General features: G+C 27.7%; 3 protein-coding genes across 6 annotated transcripts in view; all 3 read right to left on the bottom strand.

The window, feature by feature from the left end:
• Positions 1–872: 872 nt before the first annotated feature.
• Positions 873–2199, bottom strand: LOC107462888 (annexin D3-like). Its single transcript, XM_021128404.2, has 3 exons — positions 2009–2199; positions 1144–1233; positions 873–1082 (listed from the first exon to the last, which is right to left on the bottom strand). Exons 1-3 carry the CDS (start codon positions 2138–2140, stop codon positions 873–875), a joined length of 432 nt encoding a protein of 143 aa, XP_020984063.2. The 5' UTR covers positions 2141–2199.
• A 468-nt stretch (positions 2200–2667) lies between these two features.
• LOC127741280 (annexin D3-like) lies at positions 2668–6629 on the bottom strand. The gene is made up of 3 exons (XM_052253413.1): positions 6519–6629; positions 6050–6195; positions 2668–2910 (listed from the first exon to the last, which is right to left on the bottom strand). The coding sequence occupies exons 1-3, from the start codon at positions 6598–6600 to the stop codon at positions 2668–2670; spliced, it is 471 nt and encodes a 156-aa protein (XP_052109373.1). The 5' UTR covers positions 6601–6629.
• A 5805-nt stretch (positions 6630–12434) lies between these two features.
• Positions 12435–21820, bottom strand: part of LOC107462886 (naringenin 8-dimethylallyltransferase 1, chloroplastic) — a 33426-nt gene continuing 24040 nt past the window's right edge. For 2 of the 4 annotated variants that reach the window (XM_052252707.1, XM_052252708.1), the window contains 10 exons: positions 19801–19887; positions 18569–18643; positions 17998–18081; positions 17453–17542; positions 16614–16715; positions 14666–14758; positions 14488–14559; positions 14297–14392; positions 13543–13647; positions 12442–12656 (listed from right to left, as the gene is read on the bottom strand). In XM_052252707.1, coding sequence (XP_052108667.1) covers positions 12615–12656; positions 13543–13647; positions 14297–14392; positions 14488–14559; positions 14666–14758; positions 16614–16715; positions 17453–17542; positions 17998–18081; positions 18569–18643; positions 19801–19887 — 846 coding nt within the window. In that variant the 3' untranslated portion in view covers positions 12442–12614. Of the gene's footprint in view, positions 12657–13542; positions 13648–14296; positions 14393–14487; positions 14560–14665; positions 14759–16613; positions 16716–17452; positions 17543–17997; positions 18082–18568; positions 18644–19800; positions 19888–21820 lie in introns of all 4 variants that reach the window. The other 2 variants (XM_021130221.2, XM_052252706.1) reach the window with 2 other exon arrangements.

The following is a 21820-nucleotide window of genomic DNA, read 5'->3' as shown; positions in this document are numbered from 1 at the left end:
TTTAATAATATTTTTTTAATTAATATTTTTTAAAAAATGTTGTTTAATAATAAAAAATATTATTTTAATTTTAGTAATATTTTTTAAAATACCATAAATATTATAATCACTATAACATAGTCATATTAGTCAAAATAATTCCTTTATATAGATAATAATAAAGTTGGTTAAGAGACAGTAAAATCGAATATGCCTAAAGTCTCAATCAATTTATTAATTTATTAGACTCTAATTACTTTAAAACTAATTGATTTAAGCTAGTTATCAAGAATTATTCTTGTGATGGGATTACAAAATCTGCATCCCTTATTAAAAGTTTGGTTCTCGTTTCGGGATTAAAAATGGAGTGCAAATTTTTATGAGAAATGTTATTTATTTTTTAATTAAACTTGTGTTTCAAGCAAAACATGGGAAGAACAAACTAAACAAAATGGACTTCAAAGGGAATATTCCCTATGCTTTCAGGTTGAGAATCAAATGCTTTTCAACACAATTATTCAAGCTACTCAAATTTGAGGGTAATACTATGAATTTCATTAAAATTTAATTATTTTATTAATTCTTATAGTTTTACTAAATTTATAATTAGATCTCTATATTTTAATCATCAAGATCTTGTGTTTTGCGAGAATTTCTTCAACCTGAGTTTTTCGTAAGATTAATTAACCCTAAATCGAACAGCCACATTCACAACATTATCATCGTGACAAATCCCGAAATATCACAATTTCGTCTTAAATAAGTCGATGCTACTTTAAAAAATATTTAATTAAAATATTCTTACTTATATTGAATAAGTATTTTATTATTATTCATTGTGCAATCTACAAAGAAATTGAATGTTGAAGAGCATGATACATTATCCATCAAGATTATTCAAGAGGATCTTTCCCCATCAAAGTCATCAAGAAATTTTGATAGCTTCCTGAGGTATCTCCACAGACATCTTTTACAAGGTTGGAGTCAAACATGGCAGCATATTCAATTTCTATTTTCAACATGTCAACTTCTGCTCTACTCACAATTGCTCTGTTCAGCGATTCTTCATCGGTTCCAATCCCAATCATAGATTCTCTTATAACCTGTTAAAGATTCTTTTTAATTTATTATTCTTAACAACAAATATTATTACAAAGCACCCACCTTTGCAAAATGTTTTTCAGGATTGCATGTGCACCGTATTGCTGCAATTAACAGATTTTCTAAATCATCCTCGCCACAATTTGCTATGTCCTACAAACAAAGAAAAAAAAAATCAAACGTGCATCTAATAATTAAGTAATGTGCTTTTATAAATACCAACATGGATAAATATCTACTCAATTTAATTACATAACTAACTATCTTTTGGTTGATATTAATTTTTTTTAAATTATATTTTTACTTTTTTTTATCTCTTTCTTCTTCTTTTTCTCAACAACTCAATTTCACTCTGTCGGCTAATCACTGTTATTGTTGGCCACTTTAAATCCTAAATCCTAAAAAATCATAACTCATAAATTCTAAATTCGAAACGATAAATCTTAAATTTTATATTCTAGACCCTCCAAAAAATTAGTGTTAAAAAAATAATTTTACTATAAAAAAGGTGACTAATAGTAGCTAATTAAAAAAATAAAAAATAAATAATAATATGAATGATAATAATAATAATAAGGTTTAATTACATTGTTGGTCCCTATAGTTTAACGAAAATTTTAATTAAATTTCTATACTTTTTTTTCTTTTAATTAGGTCCCTGCACCAATTTTTTTTTTCAGTTAGGTCCCTCTTAGCAGTAATTGACTTAATTTTATAGGGATCCAACTAAAAAAAAATTGATGCAGGAACTCAAATAAAAGGAAAAAAAGTATAATGACTTAATTAAAAAAAATTAGTGCAAATACTCAATTAAAAGGAAAAAAAGTACAAAAACCTAATTAAAAAATTCGCAAAACTATAAAGATCAACAGAATAATTAAACCTAATAATAATAACAATAAAAAAATAATAAATAATAATAATGAACCTGCTCCAATGAGTGGTCAAAGAGTTGTTGGTAAGTTGCAAAAGTTTCCCGGAGCTGTGAAATGGATCTGGTGGAAAGTATCCAAAGAAAGCTATCATCATCTAATCTCCTTTTCCTAATGGCTTCATGCATTTTAGATGCATCTTCCACTGCAATTTCCTTCTTTGTTGTCTCTTTTGAATGCCTGTTTGAGCTTATTAGAGCTAGCAAAGTCTGCACAAAAATATATAAAATTATAAATATCTTCATCCTTGCATGTATATTGTTAATTTGATTCATGACATTTTCAATGGCAGTAATATAATAGAACCAATAATTGTTTCTCAAAAATGCTAAATTCCACTAAAAATCAGTCATTAAATTAATTATATATGTATTTATAGATAAATATATGTGTTGAACTTATTTGTAAAATATATTTTATATTTTAATATATATTTTATATGAGTTATTAAGTTGGTAGCTGATTTTTAATATATATTATATATATATAGCATAATTATTGTTATTACTTTAACATGTATTTTATTCAAGTTGCAACTTTAGGAAAAGACTATATTATTTTGACTGAAAAATTTTTTTTACGTAATAATTATTACATGTTAATAAAAATCATTAAAACACAACTAAAATAATTGGGAAGAGAATTTGAGATAAGTTTATGTTCTCACCTTTTTAAGTGGCATATCATAAACACAATCTAGAATGTCCTCCTCAATTGTGCAACCATAGAGATCAATATAAGCTTCTCTCACAGCATTAACATACAGAGTTTTATTACCACATGCTATTTCAACCACAACTTGTAGTTCTTTAATCTTATTAGTCATAGCCTTCAATGCTTTGTTTGCCAACATTGCATGCCTTACTTCAGGTTCATGAACCCAGAGAACTAGGGCATTCTGGTGCATTTCACAAATTCTCAAGTCAGTATGAAAAAAATATCATGTATAAGTAGATGAAAATAAATAGTCTAATTAGGGAATATAAACTTCTAGTAATTAATTTCAACGTCTCTTTCTAAATGATCTTTTTGTTTTTAGAAAAAGTATATAGGAGCAATGCTTTTTCTGAACAACGTAAATAATAGATTAAAAAAAGAAAGTTAATTTTAATTTTAAAAATTAAAGTTTGAATTAATTAGGTTTTATCATAATTTTGAATTTTTTGAATCATTTTTTTCAAACGGTGTCACCTTCCATCTCTTTGCACCGTTCTCCCATTTTCTCTAACTGCCTGTCGTTTAGACTTCCGCCGCTAGGCTGTCGCTGCTGTATTGTGACTCCGGTATTTTTCACAGTTGCTGTCTCGTTATTTATTTCTTATCAATTAAGTCGGATATTCATTTTACTATGTATGCAGATGGTTCTTTTCATTCTAAAGTGGATGTTTATTTAGATATACCATTGGTAATTTACTTAATTTGCTTGATTCTACATGCACATACTCCTTAGGATGTTCATTTTACAATATATGTGGATGATTCTTTTCACTAAGATGTAAATGTTTATTTGGGTTATACCATTTGGGTGAACGAAGCAAAGCGGCACGCGATGAAAATGGTGAAGACACGATGCAGCAGCATGGAAGCAATGGCAGAAGTGTAGCGTTGGAGCAATGGCAAAACAAGACTTCTAGCTCGACGACAATGCCATGTCATGGAGGGGAGAAGAAAACACACAGCGGCATCGTCGTTTGCGGGAAGAATAGGGGTAGTGTGACACATGGAAGAAGAAGGTGTGGCAACGTTGAGAGCAGGGAGCGCGATGCATGAAAGAAGAATGTTCAGTGGAGGCATCGGTTGCAGAGAGCACAAGAGTAGCATGATGCATGGAGAAAAAGGCACAGCGACAGTACGGTGCGGTGCATAATGCATTGCTTCTTCAAACAGTGACGGTGGCAGTGGCGGTGAGGTGTGTTGGTGACGGCGCGACAAGGAGAGTGACTAAGGTTGTGGTGGATAAATGAAGTGAAATATTTTTTTGTTTTAGTCAACACATATATAGTACAATCCATTATTCACATTATTTGTAGCTCCATTGTCTACTCACCAAAATTCTTACTTTTATATTCACAATTTTTTCCACCTCTTTGTTTTCTAATTAATACATTCTTAACACTAATATATATAACTTTATTTTTATGGTTGTCATAATTTAACTCTAAATTTTTACTCTTAATCCCTAAATCTCAATCATCATTTTTTTAGTGAGAGTTAAAAAAATAATTTTAACAATAAAAAATTAGTTAATATTAACTAATATTTATACACTTTCGATGAAATAATACTAAAATTTCTGCAATAATCAAATGAGAATTAGATCAAATTCGAACAAGGTTAAAGTAAGGAATAAGTAAAATACATGATTTTATTAATAATGCTTGTTATCTAAGAGCCTACCTATGCATACTTAATTAATCAATTATGTGCATAAAGAAAATTAAGCCTGACAACTTCAAATTACGGAAAATGCACAACCAATTGCTAAATAGATTGTGTATATATAATTATATATACACACATATATAATGCATTGTTCTATTTACATTGTCAAAAAATATTTACGCATTATGAAGTTAATTAGATTACCGATCTTTTGATATTAGAAACTTTTCAAATTCGGCATACTTAATTATCAAAATAATATAATATAATATGATTTAAAATTAGATCAATAAAATTTATATAGTATAAAGAGGTATTTTATTATTCAGTAATTTAAGCCAATTAAATTTACTCGAAGACTGCTGCCTCCACCACCTCACTACAATTGGTTCTCCACTGTTGCCGTTCTCATTTGTCGTCTATGTCGCCTGCCATGACTCGTCTGCGTTGTCTCTGTCAAAGCGTCACCGTCGTTGTGGAGCTTGAGCTTTGCCGCCCTTCCGAGCCCAAACTGTTGTTGTTCGGAGACCTTACCTTGGCTACTCTCCTTCACTCCGCCACCAAGGATCGAAGACCTCATCGCTCACGGTCGTCGTCTCTCGCTGTCCCGCTACTTCTCACGTTAGCAATGTGTTTAGGTTTTGCATGTTTTTTTGTTAGGTTTTAAATGTTCTTTTTTAATTATTTTAAATGTTTTCTTATGTTTTGATTATGGATGTTTCTTTTTTGTTTTTTGATATTTTTTTTTCAATTATTTTATATTTTTTTTGTTTTGATTTAAATATTTTTTTTAGAGTTTCAAATCTGTTATTCAATTATTAGTTTTTACGAGGTTCAAATTTTGGATATTTTAATTTGTTATTTTGAATTTTTTTATGATTTTAGATGTTCTATTTTGTTAGATTTTGGACGTTCTTTTCAATGATTTTAGATTATTTTTAGTAGTTTTTTTAATATTTTTTCTATAATTTTAAATGTTTCTTTTTGTTAAGTTTTGATTTGTTTTTCAATGATTACTGATGTTTTTTTTTTCAACATTTTGTTATAAAATTGACTGATTCGTTAAAATATTAGCAAAATATATAGTGTTGGTTACATACACTTTTTTTCTATTTCAAATATAATTAGTTACCTATGATCAAATGACATTTATATAACTTAAACCAAAATACATAAAATCATATGTGCCAACGAACTTTCATCGAAGTTGAACAACCACACGAGTCTAACATCAAAGAACTAGCTAGTTTTTATATCCATTATAAAGACAAATACATTAAATTTATTTAAAATGAAATTTTATAACAATAATATATCTATGAACTTCAAGATTCTAATTCAAAATGGGTTTCATAAAAAGAGTATACACGGATGAAATGGGCTTTTATTCATACACCTATATAAAATGATTACTTGCAATTTCTTAAATATAAAATCAGAGATTCAATAAATTGCTATGCGGTTATACATGGATGCAGTCATGGTTGTAGATTTGTATAGTTGTTGCAAATGCGAGTATTGTGGCATGAAAATTGGTTTTTTATGACTTTTTATAATCTACTTTGATATGACTCACTCTTTAAGATTGTTTACAAGAATAAGAAAAAAAAAAGAAAAAGAAAAATAAATTAGCTGGGGGTAAAAACGGAACATACTTTTAAATCACCAGAGAGTTTAGAATTGAGATCATCAAGAAGGGAGTGATTGTAGAGGTGTTGATAAGTTTCTTTCACTACTTTTATTTGCTCAGCACTCCTGTGTCCCAAAATTGACACTATTGTTTTCTCATCTCTTAAGAATGCTGTGTAAAAAAAAAATTAAAAACAACAAGGTTATGTTATTTGAATGTAATATTTGAACCACATTTTGTTTTCTTAAGGAAGGAGTTCAACACTAAAAAAGGGAACTTACTATAAATTAGGAAAAGAAACAAAAAAGATGTCGATGATGAATAGAACATGTTTTTATATGTAACATGAGATTCAACTCGAATGAAGCTCGATATTTCATCAAATAAAACATAAAAATAAACCAATACTATATCAAAAAATGTTATATATACATAAAATTATTCATATTTTGAAAGCAAAAATCTGATATATGTAGAGAAAGGAAAGAGTTTACACTCTGAAGCTTTTTTGAGTCGTGCACAGTCTTCTTCAGGAGGAGGCAGAAAACTTGGAAGTGGCACAATCAATGAGGCCATTTCTCTGAGAACCTTTCTTTTTTTTGGAGTTGAAGAAATTGAACCTTAACATTTTGGCATTTTGCTTATTAAATAGCTAAGTTGATTTCCAATTTTCTATTATTGCCCCTGGTTTTAAATTTGCCAAATAAAAGAGAGTTTGTTTTTATGTTATATTTGACATGCATATTTGTTCTAATGAATTGCTTTTTTTTTTTAATCAAATTTGTTTTAAGTTAAATTTAAATGCAACTCTCCAACCTAATTTCTAGCGAAATTCACAGATTTGACCAATGTTACTTGGGTGATTTGGAAAGTGATTTTTATGGGCCAATTATTTTAATAGCCGGGCTATAAGTGTTTTTAGTAACTAAGTCTAACTAAGTTGGCTCAAACTCACTAAAAATAACTTTTATCACACCAACGTGTACACACGCGTATTTCAATAACGTAAAATATATCTTTTTTCGTCTTTGTCTTCTTCTTTTTCGTTTTTGTGTCCATCTTCTTCTTCTTCTTCTTATTCTTCTTCTTTTTCTTTTTCTTCACACAAACTCTTGAGGGAACTGATTCCTTGCTTTGATCTCTATCATGTATTCTTAGACACGTACTATGAAAAAAATCTACATAACCCTTATCAAGATAGGACATGCACGAATTCAGGCGGTATCATACTTTTCAGTATTTATATTTGTATTTTTTCTTTTTTTGTTATTTTTATATTAATTTATTTATATTAAAATATTTTGGTGATGGTAATAAATATTGGCCAAATATTTTATTTTTTAAGTAATTTTGATTTATTCCTTAACTTATTTGAGGTTCATTTGGATACAGAAATGAATTTGATGTGTTTTTGTTGATGATTGAGACTTTTTGAGTGGTTGTTCAAATCTAAACTGATTTGTTTATATTAAAATATTTCAGTGTTGGTAGAGGATAATTTTCCTGAAAATTAAAAGTTGTGTAAAGCAAATTGAATGAGCAGCGGAAGGAGATTATTGATAGCTTTAAAGGTGCTACTTTGGCGTCTTTGACAAAATCTGTGACGGATATGAGTGTTGAAGGAGAAGGAAACTTGTTGAAATTCAAGACGACTTTCATCTTCTTTGTCCAGAAATGGTTTTTGTTGCCGACAACAATAAGCACCGTCTCTCCGATCCATAAGCCACATGTCCTTCATGTGGAGATAGTCCGATAATAAAATTGGGCGTCTCATGTGCTGAACTTCCTGATCAAGGGGATCAAAGCCCATAGAGCAGGAGACAAACTTTCCGTTGATGGCTGTGTCTTTATATATCATAAAATCTAGAGCAGACTGCGTTGATCTTGTGATGCAATTCACTTTTCCTCTAAATTGAGCTTGAACTTCTCTGAACTTCTCGTGAGTATACACATGCTGAATTGAGCCTCTATTGGTGATTTTGTTGCACACGATATCACAGTATGAAAATTTGCATCAGCAAATTCTCTCTCTCTTTACTCTCTGCTTCATAGACAATTATCATATTACTTCACAAATTGAATCAAGGAGCTATTGCATATGATAAACTTGTTAAAAAAAGCATGCATGCTCTCGCTCTTTTATTTGCTTCTCATCCCGGCCAAAAAATGGTGATCAAGATGAACTGGAATGCATAAATGATGATCTTCAAATAACTTTGCAAAATGGGAGACAATTCAAAAATTAGACACGAGAATGAACCGAAAGTTATACCTGTTTGAACTGAAATAATAACAACATCAATTAATTCGAATGACACTACGGTTACCTGAAAGCCACTTATTGCCTCCAACACCATACTTCATGAGAAAACCATTCTAATTTCTATCAAATGCATCTTCTGTAAACGAGTTCCAAACAACATATGACTCATTTTTTATTCGACATTTAATTTACTTGGGATCTTTTTCACGATATGCCAAATATACTACCGAAGTACCGGTGAATTGTTGTTGGCATACAGGTCTCAATAGCCCTTTGCATCAATGCACATTGATTGGTAAGAATTTCTTTTGGTGCCTTTTCTTCCATGCAATGAATCCAACATTCAAATAACTATTTGAATGACTGAATATCCTTATTTTTCATCAAAATACATTTGAGAAGTGTTGACTGACCATGGTGATTCACACACATAAAAGAACCAAAAACCACATTGTACCTGCAATGGACACCAGTAGGAAAATTCGTTATGAACTAAAACTAGTTACGCGTATGAACTGAATATTATATTAGAGTGAACTAAATACCTGTTTGTGTTGTAAGTGTTATCAAATGAAAGAACATGTCCAAAATACTCATACGCAGCCCAAAATGCATTTTTGATAGAGTAATCAACTTCAAGATTAAGCTAAAAAAAGAAATTTTGATTCTTCTATTTAATTCTTAATAAGTATCTCTCAAATTCTTTGGCATCATCTTGTTCAAAAATATTCCGTACTTTTCTTGTAATATAATTCCTCACATCTTTTTCAATAAAACTTGTTCACGATGACCACCCACTACTGTTACAAATGACTAATATGTTTTACTCGGTTTGATTTTGGCTTCCTCATTATTTTCAATGGTACGACGCACAAACATGCTTAGCTCCCTGTGTTGTTTAAGCATCTCTGCTCGATCTGGACAGCAAGGATGTGAATGATTTAGAACAACTTTAGAAATGATCCAAAGACGAATGTGCTGCAATATATGTACGTAAATCCTAGCTGGACAGTTTATTCCTGTTGAGGGATTTGTCTTCAGAGTTGGAGATATCTTGGATTTTCATTTTCCCTCTCTACTACATGTAATTAATTGATTCTTAATTTCATCTCCCTTTCGAGTGGTGTTTGGTGTGCAAAATTAGAATTCGCACAACTTCACCAGCAAGTGCACCAGGTCATCCATGTAATACCTCAGGTGAGTGAGGGTTGATCCCACAAGGATTGTTGGATTGAGCAAGCAATAGTTATCTTGCTGGACTTAGTTAGGTGAAAACTAAAGAAAGTTGTTGGTGTAAACGCATAAAACAACATAATGAAGGAAGCAAGAAAAGATTGGTATAAAATCAATAAAGAGAAACAGTTAAGGTCTTTGAGATGTTTATCTTTCTGGATTAATACTTTTTACTAACTTTTTTAACAATGAATGATTCATTCTATGACAAACTTAAGTGATTAAATCATATTTTCCTAGGGATTTAATCTCCTCCAATCCTACTAAAACGCCACAGACAAAGTTTGTCCTTTCGGATTAGAGGGTGAAGTTCAGAAAAATAGTTTAGCGCCACAGAAATCTCAATTACCCAAAGCTAACCGAATTATATGTCACATATCTAATTAGCCCAAATAGATTGCAGTTTAGGAGGAGTGTTTTCAAGCTGTAGCTCAAGCGACCTTGGTTAGAGTATCACAGGAACTCATGTAAAAAAGGTCATACTTTCGTTCCACCAAGTTTCATTTAGATGAAGAACGAAAACACACCTTAGAATTGAATCACACATATATTAAAATAGAGAAGTAATAATATTCATCCATAGAAATAAACAGAGCTCCTAACCTTAACCAAGAAGTTTAGTTGTTCATGACTTTATAGAAAAAAAACAGAGTTCTAAACGAAACAGGGGAGAAGAAGTTCTCTCAACATCAGTCATCTTCTCTTTTAAATAGTAAATACTAATCCTAAAAAATATTAATTTAAATTTAAAAGTATAAGGTTAAGATAAGATAAACTAAGGAGTGCTAAAATCCACTTTGGGGTCCACTTTGTGAACGTTGAGTGCTAATTCCTAGCGTTCAACACTGAAATGGGCGTTGAACGCCCATTGGGGAGGTGAGCTTGCTGGCCTTTGCTCCCTAGCTGGCGTTGAACGCTAGTTTTAGGCGTTTGCGCCAAGAGTTCCTCCTTCTTGGGCGCTAAATTCCAGGCTTGGACGTTTAGCGCCAGATTTGACAATTATTCTGGAAGAGAAGTATAGACTACCATATATCGTTAGAAAGCTCTGAAAGTTAGCTTTCTAACATCGTTGAGACTACGTCAATTAGATCTCTATAACTCAAGATATACTCGTTGGAATGCACGAAGGTCAGGTTTGACAACATCTTGCTATTCTTTCTTCGTCTCTGAACAAGATTCTGCCAAATTCGCCCAAAATTCACCTAAAATCATAAAAATAATACAAAAACTCAAAGTAGCATTCAAAGATGAACTTTGCACTAAAACATAGCAAAACTTAATAAAATGTAACTAAAAACACCATAAAAACAATTAGAAAAAGGGTATAAGATGCTCACGTATCAGTGTTCCTTATTTTCGTAGAAAAACTAGCAAGTTTGGAATAATATTTGTAGAACTTTCCAACTTCTTCAAATGTCTTGAAAGTCATCCCAACCTTTGGGACAAATTATTCATCGACAATACACCTGGACTGCAAAATGAATCAAAATATTGTCATAATAAGGCCATTATGTAATAACAAATGAACCGAAATATGTGCATTCTATAAATTCAGAAACTTTTGCATTCTATCCAAATTCACATTCATAAACAATACTAATTTTAGCAAAGAAGGACGAAATTATTCATGATTACTTTATTCAATTGCATTCCATTCCATTTAATTCAAAATTGTTGAAGAATGAACCGAAATACTATCATAACAAGACCCTTGTGTAATAACAAATGAACCGAAAATTGTCTATTATATAAATTCAAATTCAGGAACTCCTGCATTCTATAATGAACCGAAAATATTATCAAAATAAAACCATTGTATAACACCCAAATAATGAACCGAAAATTGTGTTCATAAACAACACTGGTATTAGCAATGAAGAATGAAATTATTCATTATCACTTTATTCAATTCAAAATTGTTGAAAAATGAAACTAAATAAAATTAAGACCAATCCAAACCTCGTCCACTTGATTCGATTCAGAAGAATAATCTAAATTGCTCTCACTGATTTGAACTTGAATCATTCATTATTTTGATACAGAAGAATAATACATTTTTCGATTCAAAAGAATAATACGCTATTTAAACACAAATCAAAATTTAAAGAGAAAGAGAATAAAATCATATGAGAAATACAACGAAAATAAAAATCTAAAGAGAAAGAGATAATAATTAGAGAAATCATAAAAGAAGGGAAGCTTTCTGTTGAAGAAGAACAAAGAAGGAAACTTTAGTTGAAGAGAAAGCTTTACGTTAAAGAGGTTTACATTAAAAGTCTGTTATAAAGTTTACATTGAAAAGGTGGTACAATGCGTGAGAGAAAATTAGTTGGACTTGATTAGTGAAATTACTTGAATGCAGAGTATTATTATAAAATTATTTGATCATTTCAGTAATTTCTAGTTCAAATATCTTATATTATTACATTAGGTCACAGTCTAATCTAAGTCTTAATTAAGAAGATTAGTCGAATATCTAAGATCTTAGTTGATGAAGTAACGAATCGAATTTTGAAAGGCTTGAAACAATAATATTTATGGTTCTTAAATTGACAGATAATACCCTTTTGTACATTTATTTTAATAATAAAACTCAAATAGTATAGTATTTTAGAGGACTAGATATAAGCATTTTAATCGAACCATACTTTTCACTTATTTTAGTTAAGAGATTCTCAGTTATGTATGAATCACAATTTGTTGATATCTCATATTTTTCTCCAACCTAATTTGAAGTCGTCCAAAGATCTCTTAAACAATCTTACCATTTAAAGCATCTCATATAGCGTTTTTAAAATATATGCTAACATATCATTCAAATAATCATGTTTTATATCAATATGTTAAAGGATCGGATCTCTAAAAAATGATATTTATTATAAATAGAAGAAAACTCTACAACTTTTACTGGTTACCAAAAATCAACTCTAGAAAAAGTCCAAAGTCTATTACTTTCTGAACTCTCAACAGTAAGGCATAGTCCCAACATCAATCGAAAAATATGAAACACATCAAATTTTGAACTTATTGATAGTCTCCATGGTGACATGTGATAAATGTTGAACAATTTATAGAATCAAATATCATTCCATCTTCATCGAACAAAAAGTACAAGGAAGTTTTCCACAGAAAGAAACTGCAATGGAAAAAGACAAATTGGTAATAAGTTTTTCATTGTATATATATTCACAATTGTCATCAACATTGAGTTTTCACACACAATAACTTTATGTATGAGGTATATTTTAATTATTATTAAGTAATTGAGTTGATAAAGTAGCTAAACAATTAGCACCTCTCCTTTTTAATTTTTTTTTCGACCCACTTTATCATTTAATCAATAAGGCACACTAAACTATCGAAGCTAGGAATAATTATAATTGTATATGTGGCAACCTTCTAGCTATAACAAAATTAGTGAAAACTACTATAAATATTCTTTACATTTCTAGGAATTTATTGACAAGTAATTATGGCTAAAAATTTTAAATATGGAAGTAAGATATGTGATATATTTTAACATTGTAATTTTGGATATTTTTTAAAATTGTCGGATGTACACAAATCGGAGGGGTCCGATTTGTGTTTAAAAAATTAAAAAAATTTAATTTTTTAAACACAAATCGGACAGTTCGATTTCTATACTTTTTAGTTTTTACAAATCGGACGGTCCGATTTTAGCTTCTGACACCACAGCTACGTAAAGCACCTATACACTTCATAACTGCGTCCTACACCATTTTTTCTTCCATATCTATATTATATATCTCGAGTAATTATAGCTGGTCGTTCTTTAGGGGAAAAAAAGGAAAAAGAGAGACAAAATAAAATAAAATATTTTGTTAAAATAAATTTAATTTCTAACTACTTTTTGTTTTCGGATTAAACAAATATATATGACCTTTCTTTACCAAAAAGAGCACATGATTTATATATATAGTACAAAATTTATTATGAAACAATGTACACTCAACTTGAAATAAATTCCTCAAATCATTTGATTATGTAAAGTTATTTCTTACCACAAAGATAGCCATATAAAAGGATTGTAACGAATCATTGTTCGATAAATCTACGGAATTTGCACGATACCAAAGGATTATGGACATGATGAAATGTGTCACAACCTAACAAGCAAGTTGAAATGTTACTGAAATAATGAATAACTTAACTTTTATTTGATATCAATCAACTATGACAATAGAAGAAATTAAATCAGTAAAGAGAACCATTAGTTTTATCTTTGTACAGAAAATAATAATAATAATAATAATAATAATAATAATAATAATAAGTAAAGAGAAGAGGTGGTGGGTGATGGGTGATGGTGATGGTGACGATAGTGGTATCAAGAGTTGGATGAAGAAGACTCGGCGGTAAAAAATTATGGATTCAAATGGCAATAATAAATAATTGAAAATTAGAGATTGAGATGAATAGGTTATGGTAAAAAGAATAAATTCAGGAAATTTTTGAATAATATTTTAAGATTTGGATATTATCAACAAAAATTCATCTTTCATAGGTAAAACTTTTTTTTTTTAGATAAATTTATCAGCATCTTGAACTTTTGTTGGTAGAAATAATTGTTTATTAATAACTTTCCATCAAACATTTAAACAAAAATAATCATAATAAGATTATTGTATATCACATTATCAAAATAAAATTCCAAAAATATTAATTTCTTAAGTTCATTGATCAAAATTTTACTACATGTTTATTTGTATATGATAAACATATAGTTGTAAATTGCATAAGTAAATAGCACATTACCGTAAAAATTTTGCTCCATAGGATAGGAGATAATGCTCCCATTATAATAGCAATTCCATATGTCATTTGAAGGAGCGAAATGCAAAACCAAAATACCTAGTAGAAGATGAAACAAATAAAAAATGTGGGTATATATATAATAGCACAAAAATTTAGTATTCATATATTGCATGAAATAGAAAAATATATACTCGTCTAGGACCCAAATGTATTGCCAAGGTTTTGTGACCTGCTGCTTTATCTCCTTCAATGTCAGGTATATCCTATTTGAATTCAAGCTAATAATATTACATCACATAATTAAATATATAAAATAAAAAGATTCATGTAAAAAAAAGAAAGATTTATTCAAAAAATTAAAAATATTACCTTTGCCAAGGATATAACTGTATAGAAAAGGCTGACGACCACAACAGTAAAAACTAGTGATCTCGGATAGTTAAGTGCCTTCTTGAGCACAGTCTTCATATCATGTCATGTATTATTTAAAATAAAAGAAATATGTTAGACTTCTTGAAAGCTTAATCATAAGAGGAAAATTTAGTTATTAGAAACCATATTAAAATATATTCTTATTTTAAATAAAGTACACTTTTTTTTCCTAATGTTTGTTAGAAATTTGTAAATTATCTCTAATGTTTTTTATATATCTCAATTTTGTATTTAATATTTTAAGTAAATTTTAACTTTACATTTTCTGTCAAAATTTAACTTGTGAAATAATTAATGGTTTTTTTTCTTTTTGTGTTTTACTCTTATTCCTTTATCTTTCTTTATTTTCTCTTTCAGTCACACGAAAGAAGATGAAGAAATAGGGTTAAGATTGGGAAAAATGTTGGGTGGATTCTATTATGAAGATTTCATAATTGTCTTTATGTAAAGATACATTTTTTTTATTATTAGATGATGAATCGTAGGATTTGATGTGATATGTTATAAAAATATTATTTTTTTAAGTATAGTCAAATAAATAAAGTACACTTTTAACACAACATTTTTTATAATAAGATATTTTTAATATCTTCATTTGAGTAGGTATCAAAATGTGAAACTATTAATTGTTTAAGGAATTTGGACGAAAATGGTAAAATTGATTTTTTTTTTTTACAAACATTAAGGATAAAATTATATTTATTTTTGTTATTATATACTGTTAAAGATATAATTATTTCTGTTATTTCCTCCTATCAATTTAAGTTTGGGAGAAGTGGCTGGTATTATAACATGATATTAGAATGTTATGTCCAAAAAATTTAAAGTTCGATCATTGGCGAACTTCAAAAATAAAAAAAATAGTATAAGACAAATAAAAAAATAAAACCTATAAAAAAATCAAACAACACAATAAAGGTTCTTATTTAAAAAAACTATTAAAGATATACTCATTCATGATATTTTTTCCTATAAACTTAAGTTGCACTTTTTTTTTCACAACATTAATAGGCTTATCTTTCAAACTTCTCATTAGTTTTAATACTTAACAAAATTGATCATATCAATATGGGCAATATTGGGTATTGGAAATATCTATTAGTCTATTTTCTAGTTAACGTGAATATATTATTTTATTTATTATTTATAATGGTCTCAAAAGAATCTTAAACTCAATACTTAACAGGTCTCACCAACTATGAATTTGGTCCTATTGTGTAATTTAATATTTATTTTTGTACTCTTAAATTTTAGTATTCATGATAACATTAAGAGAGAAATGCATAAGTTGAAAGAATTGATAAACTCATAAGAACAAAGATAGTAATAGCAGAGATGAGAGAGATGAATGGAAACTTATGTTAAAAGTAAGTGATTCTGTGTTACAGTGAAAGTGTGAAGCTATCTAGATTAGCACAATACCTAAAATTTCGATTTAACTTTTAAAATTTTTTAATATTATAATTTTAAATTAGTCAATCAATTTTATAAAATTTGTATTAAGCTGAACGAATTTACGATTTAAATCTTATTAAAATGGTACGTTTTACGTACTTAATTTACTTTTTCAATTTTACATAAAATTTCGATTTTTTCTACTTGCTATAACATGGATACTAGTATAAACTCCACTGCAATTATAACAGAAGTAACAACAGAATGAACTTTCTAAAAAAAGTAATAAAAGAATTTTGAGTTTTTTAACTGTTATTATTCTGATAATTCATGTGATGATTAATAACTCTAGAACAATTTTATTCAATATACATTATTTGTGATGTAGTTTTGGAATTTTTTTCAACAAAATATTGTTGTCACTGTTTGTGAAAGCTAATGAAAAAAATTTGCAACAACAAGTCTCTAAAGATTATATCTTAGTTGATACCTTCATGTGAAGAAATGGTGCAATATGTTGTCCAATTGTCATAGAACTTGCAAGAGATAATGTTGCAAGGATTGTGGATCTTTTCCATCTCAACAAGGGCAACTGAAAATTTTAGAAATAAATAAGTTACAAGATTATTATAAATAACGTTATCATAATTAAATAAATATTTATACTTGAGAACATTAAAAAGTGTGAATAAATTTGTATAATTCCCAGTATGTGCGAGCTAATGTTTCATATCAACAGTCACCATTAATGATTAACTAAGGATCATCAGGAATATATTATCTAATAAAAATAAATATTAAAACTATTTTATGTATTTTAAAACTTAAAACACTAAAATATTAATTTTTAAAAATCTCAAATATTAATTTGAGTAATTACCCTCAATATATTTTTGCCATGAAGTTGCAATAGTGGCAAAGGAAACTTCAATTTCAAACATTATGACATCACTCCCTCCATCCAAGTCCAAATTAAGATTACCCAGTTGTATTTTGTGAAAAAAAAAAAGAATGATCTTACAACTTTCATGAAGACAGTGAGAGTTGGTTCAAACATTTAGAGGGTCAAACAACATTGAGAATTAGAAAACTATTAATGATGACCACCCGAGAGATCTTGGACCACTTAAACTATATATATTATCTTTCTAGATTTTATTTTGATGTTCTCATTGTGGAAACCCTTTTTCTAATGGCCTGAATTTGCTATGTTATTTTCAAATCAAAATAATCTTTAGTGATAAAAATGTGTCTTTATAAGAAGAAAAAATCTAAAAGCAATTTAAATGAAAAATACATTTTTTCTTATAACTTAGAAAACAAACTCACATTAACTGAATAAGCAGTCATGAGCATAGTACTGATGACTAAACACCAAAACATTGGCCTTGATCCTAACACCCACGCAGATCCAAAGCCCTATAGAAAAAGAAACATAAAGAATAACAATACTAGCAACATTTATCTTGAAACAATAATATAATTAAAGTAATTACATCAAACGAGTTAAAAAATAGCTTTCATCATATCATATAGGCATTTTACATGTGAAAAGCTAATGATGAACAATAATTTAGAGAATTTATTAAAGAGTAATCGAGTGCGTGTTCTCATGTTATTTTTTAAACTGCCACAAAAATAATAAAAAATTGCCACAATGCATTAATTCAAAACCCTCCACTCCCACAAAATGGACAAGAAACCGCGACTAAAGATGTCCTGATGGTTTTATATAACTTCAACAAATAAACTTGTGACACTTCTAATTTTGGGAGTTTGAAAAACTGTCGTAAAACTTTTTATGAAATTTGAAATCGCCACAAACTAAAAAAAGAAACCAGAAATAATAAGAATATTATAGATATATATGTTACCATTAGAAGAGATGATGCGACAATTATTATTGCATTTCTTAAGGAATATTTCCCGGATGCCAATGGAAGATATGGTTTATTAATCTACAATATTTAGACTTAATTTGATAAAAATATTATTTTTAAAAGTAATTTATTAAAATTGTCTTTTAAAATATAGCATTTTAAAAATTGTGGTATTTATGTTCGGTAAAATTAAATTAAAATTAGTTTTTAATAAACACAAATAATAATTATATTTGATAAAATAATTTTTAAATTTTAAAAAATCATAATAAGGATAAATATAAAAACAAATTTGGATATTTATTAATATATGATATTATATTAAACTTTTAATTTTGATAAACATAAGTTAATAGACGAGCCTTATTTGTTTTCATCATTTAATCTATACAAGTGATTGATATCTACTTTCATGAAACCATACTGATGAATAAAATACTTATCATAATGATGATCTTCAAGTAACTATATAAAATATAGAACTTTGAAACTAAAAATAATAAAACGTTGAATGTTCATCCAAATTGTTTACTTTTAGTAATGAAGGGACTATAAATACTCATACCTTGTCTATTTCAATATCGGCTAATTGATTCACACCAACAATATATTGAAACATGATGCAGTTAGGTATCAGAAACTGAAATAATAAGGGGGAAATGAGGATTATGAATTATTCCAAATTAAACTACATATAATACTCCATAAATACAAAAAGAATTGATCATAAAGACACTTCCGCTGTGAGATTGTACATAATAATAATAATAATAATAAAAACAAAAAATAATTATTCATCCTATTTTTAGACCAAATCATAACTGTGTATATATATATTATTAATTTTTATGAAATAGTTTCAAAAAAAGGAAAGAAGGTTAATTGGATTGTAAATAAGGGTGAAAATTGGCTTAGTCGAGTCGAGCTTCGATTTAGACAACTTGATTTGTGTTATAAATATATGGTAGTCTGTTATTTTTTATAGGCTTTTTTTTAGGCTCAAGTTTGATCTGTTTAAAAGTCTGATAAATCCATGAACCTATTTAAAAGTTTGTTTTGTGAATTATAACTCAAACAAAAAATAAAAAAAATATATAAATTAAGAAAATTTAAAAAAATCTATAATTTATAATTCATATTTTGTAAATCACAATTCGTTTATATATATCATTAATGGTTAGTCACATATTATAACCATACATATAATTTATAAACATAATTTTTTTTTGAAAAAAAACGCTAAAATTTTATCTAATCTTGACTATTTATTTGTTTTAGTTTTACTTTAAATTTATTATGAGCGAATAATTGAAAGGTCAAATTAAGAATAATTTATTTTTATAAAAAAATATTTTGATGAACCGGCCCGACAAATTTAATTGTAAATAAAAAAAATATATTATATATATATATGTTCCAATAACAATTGGCTATGGCTACTGCAGCACATACAATCTTGCTAGATGATTAATTAAAGAATGTGCATCAAGAAACATAATATTTTTATTCCAAATTTTAGAAATCATTTTGAGAAATATAAAATATTGTTATTTTTCAGTGGAATAATCATAATGAAATCCATGTAAGTTTAATAATCTTTTAAATTGAAGATGTACACTAATAATATAATAACTAGCATTTGAACGTATGAATCCGTTAATTATTGCTCTTCTTTTATAATAAGATGGGGTATCAACAATTAATATAACATAATAATAAACATTTTGATAATGATATAATAAGTTGCCTTTTTCTTCTTCCATGCCATTTGTAAAGAACTGAAATCTTAGAAACTACCTGCAAGAAGCCTATTAAGAACATTTTTGGAGATATATTTGATAAATTGTCCACCGCAAGGAGTGATGAAGAAAGTCCACTTGATATCTATCCAAAAACACAACATTAGCAATTCTTCATTTGTTGCTTGGTTTCAAATTGCAGTCACACATAATATTCAAATTCAGAAAACTAATAAAATAAAAAATAATTGTCTAATCATCTTTAGAAAAAATAATCCTTTGCATATATATGTCTTTTCTTAGATTAAAAATTTGAAATAAGTTCTCAAAATAAAAAAATAATGGTTAATTATTTTTATTTGTTTGTCCATTAGTCTATATTCTATTATATTATGTTAAAATTAAATTTCTATACTTAATATATAATAAACTGACGTACATATGCCAATGAGTAATAGCTCAAATGACATAATCTCCCCATACTCAATTAAGAGGTTGCGGGTTCGAGTCTCCTATCTTTGGTAAAAAGAAAAAAAACTGACGTAGATATATTTTTAAAAGTATTTTTTGATTTATTTTTTATAATTTATTAAACCAAATTAATTATAATTAAATAATTATACTAATAAATTAATTTAATTAAATATATAAATATCTTACAATTTATTATAATTTATATCAATTAATTAATTTGAACATTTATAAGTTGTATATAATAATGCTACAAATAAAACAGATAGATATGTTTTTTTAATATTATTATGTTATTATCGTATTATATTAGTATTACAAATGATAAATTAATTATACTTTTTTTGCATAATTGTCGTAACTAAACCAGTGATCAAACTAGTTAGATTATTAGGTTATTGATTATTATTGGTTCAACCAGTAGATCATTAATTAAACTGATTGACTTAATTTTATATAAATAAAAAATAATTAAAATTTAAAATATATATTTTTATTAACATTTTAAGAATATCTACCTATTCTAAAACAATATAGAACAGGAACAATAAATATTTTGTTATTTTTAAAAACGACGTCCTTTTAGAATTTCAACAAAACAAAAAGTTAAAACTCTTCCTTTTGATCACTTCGTCTTCTCCTTCTTCACTAAACTTCAAACAGAAAAAACTTAACTCTTCTATGAATGAAAAGAATTGAAGGTTTCTAGAGGAGAAAGTGTTTGTGGTCACCTTTTGATTTTCATGAAATGTGTATCGACATTGTAGAGGTTAAAAAGGGGTTTAAGATGATCACAAACACTTTCTTTTCGAGCAACCTTCAATTTTTTTCATCCATAAAAAAGTTAATTTTTTTTTAAGTTCAGTGAAAAAAAGAAGACGAAGTGATCAAAAGGGAGGGGTTTAACGTTTTAGTTTTGTTGAAATTCTAAAACGATGTTATTTAATACTTTTTTTAATGTTAAAATGCATACAACGTTGTTTTAATAGTCCAGTGTAGCAAGAATTGAATTACATTACTAAAGTCCTTGAACTCCGATGGCAGAAAATACATGAGAGATTATATTTGTGCACTTTTTTTTAATATGAGAGACCGAATTGTAGTAATTGAGAAGTCAAGGACTAAATCGTTGCAACTCGATAATCTGAAAGATCAAAGTGTAACTTAACTCATACTTAAACTTTAAAATACAACTAAATAAAATTGAGGATTCTACATGGAACATCTAACCCTATTCTACTAAGAAAATGTTGTTAGTGAAAAGCAAATTTTCAATTTGGAAAAAGATTTATATGATTAATAGATACTGTTAATTATGAAACACTTGAGAAATACTTAAATGCTAGTAGAAGTTTTTCTTTTTTTACATATAATAAAGATTTGTGTTTTGAAAAAAAAAAAGTAGATGCAGTGTCATAGGTAGATTTTGACAAAAATAATTTTTTATAATAGTGTCTTTTACTATTATCATAAAAAAATTTTAAGGACAAATTTTATCTTATATTAGTTTGTACTTTCTCAAATCAATTTTAACATAAAAAAAAATTAAAAATTAAAAATTTTACTTATAAATGATGAAAAAATGTATGCAATAATTTAACTATTAA

Source organism: Arachis duranensis, chromosome 8 (assembly GCF_000817695.3).
Source record: "Arachis duranensis cultivar V14167 chromosome 8, aradu.V14167.gnm2.J7QH, whole genome shotgun sequence".
Taxonomy (NCBI): domain Eukaryota; kingdom Viridiplantae; phylum Streptophyta; class Magnoliopsida; order Fabales; family Fabaceae; genus Arachis; species Arachis duranensis.
Note: the sequence above shows the minus strand (reverse complement) of the source record. Positions and strands in the feature narration are given on the sequence as shown.